The sequence below is a fragment of the Conger conger genome, chromosome 3, assembly GCF_963514075.1.
Source record: "Conger conger chromosome 3, fConCon1.1, whole genome shotgun sequence".
NCBI lineage: Eukaryota > Metazoa > Chordata > Actinopteri > Anguilliformes > Congridae > Conger > Conger conger.
The window spans coordinates 69,365,449-69,378,975 of NC_083762.1; the positions used below are offsets into that span (position 1 = coordinate 69,365,449).

At 42.4% G+C, this 13,527-nt stretch overlaps 1 protein-coding gene across 1 annotated transcript; it reads right to left on the bottom strand.

Annotated features, from left to right (window-relative positions):
- Positions 1 to 2,151: 2,151 nt before the first annotated feature.
- On the bottom strand, positions 2,152 to 11,620 carry stx5a (syntaxin 5A). The gene is made up of 11 exons (XM_061236379.1): positions 11,515 to 11,620; positions 9,435 to 9,672; positions 9,071 to 9,141; positions 8,424 to 8,479; positions 8,205 to 8,275; positions 7,801 to 7,917; positions 7,505 to 7,561; positions 6,422 to 6,503; positions 6,099 to 6,199; positions 5,491 to 5,612; positions 2,152 to 5,353 (listed from the first exon to the last, which is right to left on the bottom strand). Exons 2-11 carry the CDS (start codon positions 9,651 to 9,653, stop codon positions 5,194 to 5,196), a joined length of 1,056 nt encoding a protein of 351 aa, XP_061092363.1. The 5' UTR covers positions 9,654 to 9,672; positions 11,515 to 11,620; the 3' UTR covers positions 2,152 to 5,193.
- Between the last annotated feature and the right edge of the window lie 1,907 nt (positions 11,621 to 13,527).

The window sequence follows — 13,527 nt, forward strand, 5'->3', positions numbered from 1 at the left end:
GCGGAGGTCGGTGACGTGTGATGGAAATTAAATAAAAGAGGGAAAAACCTGAGAAAAGTATCCATCTACGACGCCATCTTGTGGTCATGTGTTGGAGGGGCAGGGCATTTTGTACTTCTTGTTGTTTTGGTATACAAGGAAACGTGCACATGGGAAGGACCAATTTCTATATGTTTTGACTATCTGACTGTATTGATTAGCAGCCAATGTGTCTCATGCCATATACTGTACTCGACTAACAACCATGATCAGATGTACACATTTCCTTGTATCGGTGCAAAACTGACATTGAACTGTTTCTATTTCAGAAACAATGAGAGCATGAACAGACATGCTAAACAAGAGTAGCTATCTACGGTTACACTCAGAATAAACATATTTTATTTTATTATTCTCAGAATATTAGGTTGATTACTTTAATTACCGTTGAATGACATACTATTATCATTTGTAAGGCCAACGTGCTTGCCCTGCATATTGACTTCAGCATTTTAATTTATTTTACTCAATCTAGACCAGGGGTGTCAAACTGAACTCCCAGGGGGCCGCAGTGTCTGCAGGTTTTTGTGGTTGCCTTTCAATCAGCTGTCAGTTAAGGCCTTGGGAACAAGGTGTGTGGATTCCTTAGCCAATTAAAGACTTAAATGAACCACAGGTGCCGGGAACAACCCGAAAACCAGCAGACACCACAGCCCTCCAGGACTGGAGTTTGACACCTGTGATCTAGACCATGATGCTGAGCCATGTTTAATGTTTTTAAGAGTTTGGTACTCTTAATCTATAAAATCTTTAAAAATAAAATCGAAATCAACTGGTTACCCATGTGATATTAAGTTTAAACATTGTTATACGTCTAATTATCATGTACAGCTTATTTTGCTTTATACTTATAAATTTTTGTCTTCTAGTAATTCATAGTGAAAAATCTTGACTGTACTGAACATGTCCATGTGGCTTATGTTTTAGTAATACAGCAATGTTGATTGTCAAGGTCGACTTAATCCCAACCTGATAATATGCTACTATATCCACACTGTACATTTTAATGGTCTCAGATTCACGTTCACTATGAGTCTTCCACAAAGAAATGTTGAACCAGTGTCACTCATATAAAGCCTCTTGCTCAAAAGCCCTTGTTGTGACATTCCTCCTCCCTCACAGAAAGAGTCAACTGCTTTCTTCTCACCTATCCTCAGAATGTTGCTAAAATGACAAGGCCGCTTCGCAGATTCACACTAAAAGATTCCAGGTCCATTCAGCAGTGCCATAATAAAATGTGTTAAGTTGCACAGTATACACCTCATAGCATCTCCCTTTTTCACCTGCTCTCTCTCTCTCCCTCAGAAAGATGGTGACCGGCTTTGACCCTGAAGCCCATGAGGTACCGCTCGTTGCCATGTAACTGCCGGGGGGAGGAGGGGGGGGGGGCTTTGGGGAGGAGCACATGAGGGGCCAGCCACTGGGAGCGAGAGCCTCTCTGTCATCACCTTCTGCTCCAAGCGCCACAGCAAAGGAGGGTAAATGACAGGGGAACTGTTAAAGGGGAATGACAGAGGAAGGGCCATGGAAACCAATACATACGCAATGGTGCAACCATGCAAACACACCACACGCAGAGAAGCATGGTCTAGTCCTCTCAGCCGACTCATATGCAGAGGATGAAGACGGGTGGAAACTATAATACCATAAAATATGACTTTACATAGATTGATATTGAAAGATGGCTAAATGTGGTGGGGGCCTAACCAGTTGGCATGACATATTGAACATTTTAACAATATGTGCAACAGAATCACAACAAATAGAAAGGAACACGTCGGTGTCATTTCTTGTTTTCTTATAGGTAATTTTATTTGAATATTAGCCACAAGCATAACTATTGTTTTCCCATGTTATTGTTCATGCTGGCTGAGTAGGAGTATAATTTAAAGGCAGGTAAACATAGATGTCAGGGGACCTCATACACATGATTGGCAAAGTAAATTTAATGTGAATGGTCGGGAATGTTTTACTAAAATATGTTATGGATGTTAACAGCTATAAATTACTGTAAAATTGAAAACTGCTATTCTGAACAAAACCAAATGTTTAAAATGTGCTGAAGAGGGGGTGTGGCAGCTAATGTATACACAGAAAGGCACACTGTAGACGTTCTTGTTGCATTTTGAGTTTACTTTTTAATATTCACTTCTCAATACATTATTTGCAATTTATACAATAGAAGCATTGGGCTAAAAAGTCAGAAACAGGAGAGCTAAAATAAAGTGTCATTACAGACACCTTCCTGTAGGTTTACGGCATTCTCTTATTCACATTAGTTCTCGAGAGAGAGAGAGAGAGAGGAAGAGACCTTTGTGCAGAGAGAGAAAAAATCTAATTAAATTGAGTGATTGACAGCAAAGTAGGGCAAGATGGATAACAGGCAGAGGAAAGCAAGTCCAGAGAATGGAGGAAAAGTGTGAAGATGACCTTAAACAGGTTTGGAAATATACTACGCAAGTGCTTTCAGAAAATGTGCTGCTCTTTAGAAAATGAGGATATCAAGCCACAAAAGGCAGTCTCTGGCTCTCTCTCTCTCTCGCTTTCTTGGCCACACTCACTGTCCCTAGCTAGTCCTGTTTTGGCAAACAAAAGGAAAAAGAATTGTATACAATTTTAAACATTTCACAACTTTATCTATATTTACAGTTTTTCGGTTTAACATTAGATGCAGCTGGCAGCACATATACTGAAACTGAAAAGGTCTCTCACACTCCTCTCCATCCCAGATACAGCAGTCACTAAAGTAGCCCCTCCCACCTTTTCAGTCCATTTGAGAAGGCAGGTCTATCCACTCCATTATATTTACAGTTACTTTATGGGGGAAAATCACAAGTAAAATAAAATGATCCATTCAGTCAAGTCTGTCTTAACATTTAATAAAACACAGGTGTGTGCATATGAAACTTTCTGAAATGGTTTTCAGGTGGAGGAACACTTTAGAACTGTCTTTTCACCAAGAGGCTGCAAAGACACTGCAGTTATTGCACAGAACTATTAGTAATGCAGAGGATACATATGGAGATAGTCGCTCACAGTCACTCCCATCGTACAATTTCAGACAACGGTTACTGTAAGAGCAGTTGGGAATCTACCAACAGAGAGAAAGAGGGAGTACAGAAAAGCTTCATGCCATTGAAGAGTAAGAATCAGCTTCCCCCCACCCAAGGAGGTCATAGAAAGGGTCATCTGGCACCAGGGGCAAAACCATAAATAACAGCTCTGCAGTCACCCCGATAAACAGGAACACAGGACCAGCATAAAACATGACTTTCATTCCTTTCAGCTCTGGCCTGCTGGAGGTTGTATAATAGTTGATAAGCTGAGTGACTTGCACAATGCTCTACATACAATGGTGCCCCCTGGACTACTCTGGGCGAAGAACCAAGGCAGCAGAGGTATGGCTGGGATGTGAGATCAAGTGTCACTGGTGTATCGGGGGATACAACTAGGATCACAGAACTGGGAGTACTGCAATCATGTTGTGGTTTATTAAGGCTACGACTGTCAAGTATTAGTGCCAGAGGTTCCCCTTCTCTCTCTCTCTCTCTCTCCTCCTCTTTCATTCTCTCCCCAATCTCACTCTTCTTTTACAAAGCAGGAATGTTTCTAAAATAAAAATAATAAAATAAAGATTAAATAAAAATCTACAGTAACCATGCTGCCATGGTTTCAATGTCTGGGGTCTTCAACAGTCTTTTACCCTCACAAAACCGTGTCGCTTAAAAACTCAGCTCTCGGAAAAGCGATACAAAAGAATTCAAAACCGAACAATGGCAAAAAAAGAAACAAGTCAAAGTTGGTTTCATTTCGTTCAGATCAAATGGAGAATGAAAATCAATAGGGGGAGTCCAGAAAAAAAATTGCGTGGCGATAGATATATATTGTATAACACTATCAACAGGGTAAACTCTGCACAAGATGGCAGCACTCCACAATGGGAACAACTCCTCAGAAAGGGCCCAAGACAAAACTAGAGTTAAACATACAGGCTTTGTCTTCCACGTCATTCAGCACACAACCACATTACCTGCCCGGGAAATAATTATGCACTGGGAGATGTTGTTGCATTGCTGCACACAACAGGTGTTTATAAAGCCAATGTAAATATTTTCTCTTTACACAATTCCTCAATTGTCTCTAATGTCTCAAAGGAACCAATATTTACACCAAGAAATCCTTCATTTTAATCACAGCCCAGGAAAGCACTGGTCTTTATCACCGGATGGTATCATCATTGTTAACATTTCAAAATGAGCTTGCATGCTGAAGATTGACCCTCAACAAGAGCCAATTAACTCATGGATCTTTCACCATATTTTACCCCCTGAGAAGAGCACTAAAGGGAAAAACAGTACTGGTTTTAAGTAGTTTGGAAAGTAGCTCAAATAATTGCAATCTTATTCTGTAATCATTATTATTAAAGTCCTTTGTGTGTCAAATGAAACTACAACACTGTATCAAATAATGTTTAAATGTATATAACTCACTTATTTTCTGACATAACTGGCGGCATACAAAGGTCTTGAAAAGTCAGTGAGAATACCAGTCACCAGACAGGCATATAAAGCCTACCGTTATGCAACTTGGGTCCCAGAAATTGTAATTTATGCAATATTTACCTTCACCACCTCTCAACAGAGAGAATGAGATATGGAGACAGAGTTCTCAGTCACACTCTCAGCACGTGCACACAAGACACACGCATGCCCACGTTAACACAAACACTAACATAGGTTAACACGCTATCCCACTCTTAACGCACACATACATGCATGGATGTGCCAAAATGCACACACATATACACATACACGCGCACGCACTCACACAAACATAGGCTAACACGCTATCCCACACCAACACACACACGGCCATACATGCCAACACGCACATGCTCTCTCACTCACTCACAAACACACACACACACACACACACACACACACACACACACACACACACACACACACACACACACACACACACACACACACACACACACACACACACACACACACACACACACACACACACACACCAGATTCACTCCCACACGACTCCTCCCTTAGCCCTCCCCTGTACACCGTACGCTCTTCTGTAATTTTATGTGGTCCCCCTCCTCAGTCTCCGGTCTCCTTCCTCTGCCTCCTCTTGCGCTCAGGCCAGGAAGACCACAAAGACGATGAAGAAGACGACGAGGATGAGGAAGATCTTCACCAGCAGCCAGCGGTGAGAGGAGACGGACTGGAAGTACTTGAGGATCTCCGCATGGGCAGCCTCCACGTTCAGCTGCGTGTCCTCCACGTTGGCGTCGATCCTAGGGAGCGGGGAGGAGAGGGGAGGCTCAAAGGGGGAACAGAGGACTCTATACAGGGCGAAACAGACACCCTTATCCATGCAAACTGACAGGACAATCTTACTTACAACACCCAAGCTGCATCCCCCCCAGCTCACCTCTGAACAGTCTCCTCCTGCTCCTTCACCATGTGAGCCAGCTGCTGGAAAATGGAGCCCAGCTCCACGATGGTGGACTCGATGTTCTGCATGGTGTCGGCGCGGCTCTGGATGTAGGAGTCCTGAGGAAGCATGCAAGAAAACGTCTTTTTAAAAAATGTATTTGCAGAAACAAAGCTTTTCAACTTGCTTACTTTAACAACAAACAGAAGTCATAGCCAGGTCTAGAGAACTACAAAGTCTCTGTATAGCCGTGGCTGGTAATGGATGAATTGCAGAAACAATAAATAATTAATCAAAGGTTTACATGACTGGCTAGGCTCGATTCTGAGAATAAAATTCACAGCATCAGCGACACATTGAGCGCGTTGACACTTTTCTTGCGCATATATGTTGTGTCATCATATAATCCATAATGTTGGCTTATTGGTTGATACCGATTGGTCCGCCTTAAGTTATCAGCCAATAACGACATGCCCCCAATATAAACTCACATCCCGAGTTACTACTATACCACCATTTGTGGCACTTCTGCTAACACAATGAGTGACACCACCATTTTGGAAAAGGTCTTTGTGCGAAATGCAGAGCATCAGCAGGATAATCACCTGTTCATCTATGAGCTGCAGCTGCTGACTGGAGCGGGAGTCCATGTCTATGGAGACATCAGCCGACCTCCGAGACTCGTCCTGCATCAGGACTGAGCTCTCTAAGGAACACACAAGCGTGAAACAATCAGTTCTATTACAGAAACACAACAGGGACAAAGGAGGTGAGAAAAGAAGATGTAAAAGTATTGGTTGTATCCCTCTGACTGATGATCAAAACTTGTCCACGTTGGCAGAGACAAAACCACATTAGAGTTATTTAACTACTTCTCATAATGTAGAGGGACAGGGGCAGAGGGAGGGGAGGCAGAAGACCGGCTTACTGAAGTTGTTGGCGTGAAGAGGGGAGGTGGACACTGGGGCTTGAGAAAACTGCTCCCTCCGACTGCGCTGCTGCTTCAGGTTCTGCAGAGAGAAAAACGCAGACACTGTGTCACCTACACACTCCCAACAAGCCCAGCTCACCATAGATCCCAAACCACTGTCACCTACACACTCCCAACAAGCCCAGCTACCACAGACCCCAAACCACTGTCACCTACACACTCCCAACAAGCCCAGCTCACCACAGACCCCGAACCACTGTCACCTACACACTCCCAACAAGCCCAGCTCACCACAGACCCCGAACCACTGTCATCTACACACTCCCAATAAGCCCAGCTACCACAGACCCCGAACCACTGTCACCTACACACTCCCAATAAGCCCAGCTACCACAGAACCTGAACCACTGTCACCTACACACTCCCAATAAGCCCAGCTACCACAGAACCTGAACCACTGTCAGCTACACACTCTCAACTAGCCCAGCTCACCATAGACCCCATACCACTGTCATCTACAGACCGATGCCAGACTGCCAACAAGCCTCCAGCTCACCATAGACCTGGACCACTGACATCTACAGACCGATGCCAGACTGCCAACAAGCCTCCAGCTCACCATAGACCTGGACCACTGACATCTACAGACCGATGCCAGACTGCCAACAAGCCTCCAGCTCACCATAGACCTGGACCACTGACATCTACAGACCGATGCCAGACTGCCAACAAGCCTCCAGCTCACCATAGACCTGGACCACTGTCATCTACAGACCGATGCCAGACTGCCAACAAGCCTCCAGCGCACCATAGACCCCGAACCACTGTCATCTACAGACCAAGGGCTCACTCACAACAAGCCTCCAGCTCACCATAGACCTGGACCACTGACAGAGTATACGGTACTACAAAGAGAACCACTTGGGCAAGGCTTGGTACGAGGGTTAAATAGTGCATTATACAAAACTATGTCAGAAAATTGGCAGGGAAAATTGTTAGTTAGGCAAGCATTAATTCACTTTAGGCAGTTTCGTATGAGAAGCAGAGATTGATTTCCATGACTGCTCCTTTGAGTCTTACCTCTGTTCTCACTTCAAGCACTGATTTGAAGTCGTTTGACATTGACGCCAGTTTAGACTAAAAGAGAAGGGAGAACACAAGGCAAGTTTAGACTTCCAACTCTAATAAATGGAATAAATAAGTTAAAAATAAGATCAAATCCTGAAAATAACAAAGCGATAGACAAATGCAAATGAGCACAGTCAGCACATCAAGGGAAGCAAATTCAATCACACTTTAAATAGTATTTTCATGAAGCATGACAAATGTCCGCATTAGAAGAGTTTGTAGTTATTGTAGATGCGGCCAATACAGACCTGCAGGGAGACAACGATGGTGTTGGAATGTGTCTGGACATGCCGGCCATTTTGATTGCTACGTGAACGCACCAGGTCCTGCAGCTGTGCTATCTGTTTATTCAGACTGTTCATGTCCTGTGGAAAAAATGTGACATTTGTATATTAGGGGGGTAGAGAGATGAAACCAAAATAACAGACTAGGCCTTTTTAGATAGGCTTGTAGTCAAAGCTACATTTTTACCATTACTGGCCTGTGTCTGACCAGCTACACTGGTTTCTTTCACCAAGAAATGAACCAATGAAATAAGTTACAACACATTTATAGAGCTGGCCTGTATCCATTCACAGCCAAAATAACATATCATTTTGTCTGTGCAAAAAAAACACAATTACACACAGGGAACATAGCAATAGTCTTTCACCTGCTTGATAATGTACGTCAATTCTTCAATCTCCACAGCCTTGTCATCAAACAAGGATTTCCTTTTGGCAACTGTACATGAAGAGGAAAGCGAAAACATTTAAAGAGTTGAAAAACTTCCATACACATTTGTTCATTGGCCTTGCAACATGATTTTTCATGTTAACAACAACAATTTCCAATATGTCATTCACAGCAATAGCAGCCAATGAATCCTTACGTATTGTGAGCTTTTCCAGTTTGGCAAAAGTGTTGCTCAGGTCTTTTCCGATCCTCCTGTGTATGAAAAATGAAAGTGAAAATGAAAATGAAAAATGAGAGGTTTCTCCCTGAAGTACCCGTCAGGATTCCCCTAAATGTCTGCATGAAGGATGACTAACTATCAAAAGCTCAGTTTCACAGGGGGCATAGTCATCAGCATAAACATGTGGAAAAGAGGAAATAAATAACACCTTTTAATTCTCCTATGAAATTACAACATTACAGCCAATAGGGTATCAGCGGAAACAGCAATGCTCTCGCTTTCATACATACATTTGATCCTTTCAAATAATCATGAAAGCAGACGTATCTAAGTTAAATTATGTTAAAAGTTAAAATGAGAAAATAGTCTAACAAAACACACTCTCCTTGGGCCATGTAAACTGAGAAATTTGCTCATGAGCCACATTGACGGAATTCTTCCAGCATTTAATTCAAGTAGTACACACTGTAACCATAATAACAACATTAGAGCCATTTAGCAGACTTTATAAAGAGCGACTAGAGAATAAATCGAGCTCAGAATAAACATAGTGAGTAATGAAGCATAGGAACAGCATGCAAATGACAGCGAGCAAAACTTATTAACAGAATGTAGTGACTGACTTTGCCATGAGTGTGAAATCGCTGCGCTGTCGAAGTGCGTTGAGGGCTGGTTTATTGGTCTGTATCCCATTCTGCACAGCATGAAGGAGAGAGAAATGAACACAGAAAGATTACCAAGTGATTCACGCCAACGCACCCCCATCTCACAGAACGTCAAAGAATAATTTACTTCGGGAAACAAATTCCATGTTTTTTTTTGTCAAAACTACCTACAAACTGGACCGGCTACAACCGGTCTGCAAGCACTCAGAGACGTATGCTAATGAGGCAGAATTGTTGGATTTTCCTGTTTAAGCCGGCCACAAGCCCGCAGCGTGAAAAGCACACACAGAGGATGTGCGATACGGAGCGTCCGCTTCCCCACCTGTCTTCCCTGTAGAGACTTGCAAGCCGACAGGAACTCTTGTGTGCGGTCCCGGCACGACATGGCGCTGTTGTCCACTGGCGGTGGAGCGATGGGGGGCGGGGGGGCTACGACGAGGGGCGCTTCTGGCAGTTGGATCAGCTGTGACTGGGTCTGAGAAGGCCCAATGTACACCCCCTGCTGACTGCTTCTAGGACCGTGGCGGCGGCGCGTGTTCATGGAGACTCCAACACATCACCTGTGAGGGGGTGGGGGGGGGGGGTGTTATACAGTGTACCGTACATACCTGAGAGGTACATATCAGTTAGCATGCAAGAACTGCCTGCAGCTGTATCATAGCTCCTTCCTTCAAGAATTAGACCGGACACAGAAAGGTCTACAGAAACCTACATCAAATTATTCCGCACATCCTTTGCCACACATCTCAAACTACACGTCTGTCTTCGCACAGCACTCAATAATGGAATGAGCTGCCACAAGCACAGAAATGGTGATTGTTAATGTTGCCCTTACAAATATGCCCAATTGCTTGAAATCAAGCAAACACAGTGGTTTAAGAATGTCACTTTTGCTGATTATTCTTTGTATACGCCATTCAATTTAACAAGGCTTAATAACTTGCTGATAACATAGTACCAAGCAGGTATGGTTTCGTTGAATAAACTGAAAGTAAAACTATTCTTGAAGTCCTGTTTTTATTTTATTTTATATGAGCAAATTGTTTTCTATTACTCATTCCCACCATCAAGCTTTGCCAAATTCAAAACATTGTTAGCACACTGAAGCACTTGAAATTAAGATGCCAAACTGGGGAACCATTAAGCTAATACGTTACAATTATCAGTTTGCACGTTTGGACAAATAAGACTATATATCAGTAGTGCACATACGTTAATCAATTAACTATTCATTCATAGCTTTGTCTTAATCCAGTTGATAAACTTCATAAATATCGTGTAACGTTAACCCCAGAAACTCACAGACTTCAGAAACGAGTTGGCTCGCTTCGGGCAATTCAGCAAAAAGGCTATACAATTAAAAATACAAAAATTAACGATTTCCCAGTCTAAAGCATGCGGCCATCAATATCTTTGCCCCACATCCCTCCGTCACAATGTACCAACCATAGGTACAAACAAAAATAAACGCTGCTCCAACTAGCCACGATCCATAGCTAGCAAACCAGTGGTTACAGCTGTTGAACACGTAAGCCAGCTGGTTAACCAGCAGAATAGCTAGCCTAGCACTAGCAAATATCAGATAACGTCAACTTTGACACTTTAACAGCTGCTATAGATCAACCTTCAATATAGCATCATATCCTAAACTAAATTAACGCATAGCATTGTGTGTACACAAGACTCGTGTTCAAAACAGTTTAAAGGCCAATCTATAAACTTAGCGACTAAGCTAGCTACAGCTATTGCGCTAGTTCACTACGATAAACTCACAAAAAGCACAACCTAACCCCCATTTCGTTGACCCGCCTCTTCACTGATCCATTTGGCTGACAAATTTACATTTCCCTGCCCTTCCTAAATCGTATAACAATTGTATTGGTCAACACCACTCCATAGCTATATCGAAGTCTTTTCCCTCACGTTACTGGTCAAAATCTACATCAATCGGGCAGTTACCGGCCTAGTTCCATGATCTGATTCGATGAGATACATGTCAATCACATCATCAGGAACCCTATTCTAACTTCTCATTGGCTGTATGACACATCAACAGCAATCAGTTCCCCTCCCGTTGAAGCTTGAAATCGTATTTCAAGCACAACTTAAATAATACAACATATAACACCGTAAATAGAATAACACGGGCAGCCTTTCAAGTATAATTTCGACCGAGTCGCATATAAACAGTATAATTATATACAACGTACCATAAATGAGCAAACGAATGTATTGGTACGAATTTACTGATAGCTAATGCTAAGTAGCTAGCTAGCGTTCAACCAATTGCTAAGCTTAAACAAGACACCATTAAAGGATCGAATAGGCTTCACAACTGGACCCTTTTATCCGGTACCTGTCAATCACAAATTAATTTCTGATGGATTTTTCTCCGTTCTCACCGGTAAATCCGTGTCTCTTTCTTTCAGTCTTCCTCAGAGCCTCTCGTAGCTGTATGTTTGAGGTTTCGATCCGGGTCAGTCACCGGATTGCTGACGTAAGCGCCACGTCTACCACTTCGCTTTCTCTCGTGCGTAGTCATATCGTGATGTAGTCACTACACGATAACGCAGAGGTGAGGAAGTGCGACACAATATTAGAAAAGTAATTCAGCGCCAGTGTTTTTGTGATTGGAGTATTTATTAGAACACGAGAGACGATGCACTGCAATAATTATGTGGCTTGTCTCTGCTTTTAACTTTTACCTGCAGAACAGCCTAACTTTCTTCGATGCATACTTCGAAATCCCGTATCAATTGCTGCCACCAGATAGCGCAATTTCTTATATACATTAATTTGCTACTGTTGTTCTGAATGAGTAATTCTCAGAAGTTGGCGATATTGTGAAAACATTGCCAAAACGCATAGGCTAAAAAAACAACTATAAAGGTTTTTTTGTAGGCTATGTTAAATTAACAACTCTAATAATCAATCAATATTCGTTGCGGGATTAATTGCTTCAATTGGTACTGACCCCTCTATCAATTCAATTCAATTACATATTTGACAAATAATGCCACAAAATGCCAGATGAAAGAAATAAATAGTAGCCAATATTACAAAGATTCAGTCCTAACAAGGGGGAGATAACTGAAACTAAAATAGAGATAATGTACTGAACCAGCTTTCTGTGATTTCCTGATACCTGCCTAGCAGTACCTGCATCCCCTAGCCCAACAAGAGCTGGCATGCTTGGATGGGAGCAGCATACTCTCCCAACCCCTTCTTCTCTGAAATGCAGAAGTTTCTTCATCCGACCCCTCTTAGGTTCTCCATGTCCTTCAGCTGGATACTAGATGTGCAGACGGAGAACCCAACTGGCACATTACCAAAGCTCATAACCCTACAATTTAATAAGCACTACACATCAATTAGCACTGATTTTGTAAAGATTATCTGTCCCCAATCCTGTGAAAATAGAAATAAAATATAAAAAACAAAAACAAAAGGATGCCATTTTCATGATATACTGTATAATGTTCCGTTTAGTTTTTGCTTCTTTCTAATTCAGAAAACACCATACAATGTTTATTGTCCACCTGGCCTGTAATACCTGTCTATTGTCATTTCCCACACACATGAACGCAGCACTCTTCCTCCCTCTCTCTTTTTGTGAGATATGATCAGATACGTACACATTCATGCTGCCAAATGCCAAATACATACACAGCTGCTACAACAAAAGGCTGAGGGGGAAAAAAAACATGCCTGGAGTTTTTATCATCAGAAAAACATGACACTTCACACAGATAGTGGAAACAAACACAGGACAGTGTTTATAAATGGAAATGAAAAGAACGGGGGAACGAGATGGCTGGGGAGGAAGATACAGACAGATGAATGGGGATAAGGGGGACAGAAAACAATTGAGGTATTCAAATGGGGAACTATCTCTACCTGCCCAGACCTCACGATTCATTACATGATTGGGAACATAATGTTTAGCAACGTATCCAGAAAATAATTCGAAAAAGCTTATGTATGTATAAATTATCATGTTCTAAGATTAATAACCCAACCCTCTCTGCCTCTGATTCGCTTCCTCTCTGTTTCTCTGTCCCCGATCCCTAGTCTTGTACAGGCCGCTATATTTAGCACTGGCAAAATGCCCCGAATTCACAACAGACAGGTAGGATGGTATCAGCTTGGCACACACTCTTGCATTAATTCTTTGGTACTGAAACACACACAGGCACACTCAAGTGTTTCTGAGACATTGACTCAGCATTATAAAGGCAAGCTAGAGGGGGAGAGGGACAATATTATTTTTCATTTCATTACTGCTCATCCTTTACTCCCAGGAAGCTTGCCTAATTATCGCATTGTTTGTCTTTCATTACAACTAAAATTGCTGTGGAGCGAGGGATGGGGAGGGAGGGAGAGGGGAAAAGGCAGGGGGATGAAATGTGAGAGAT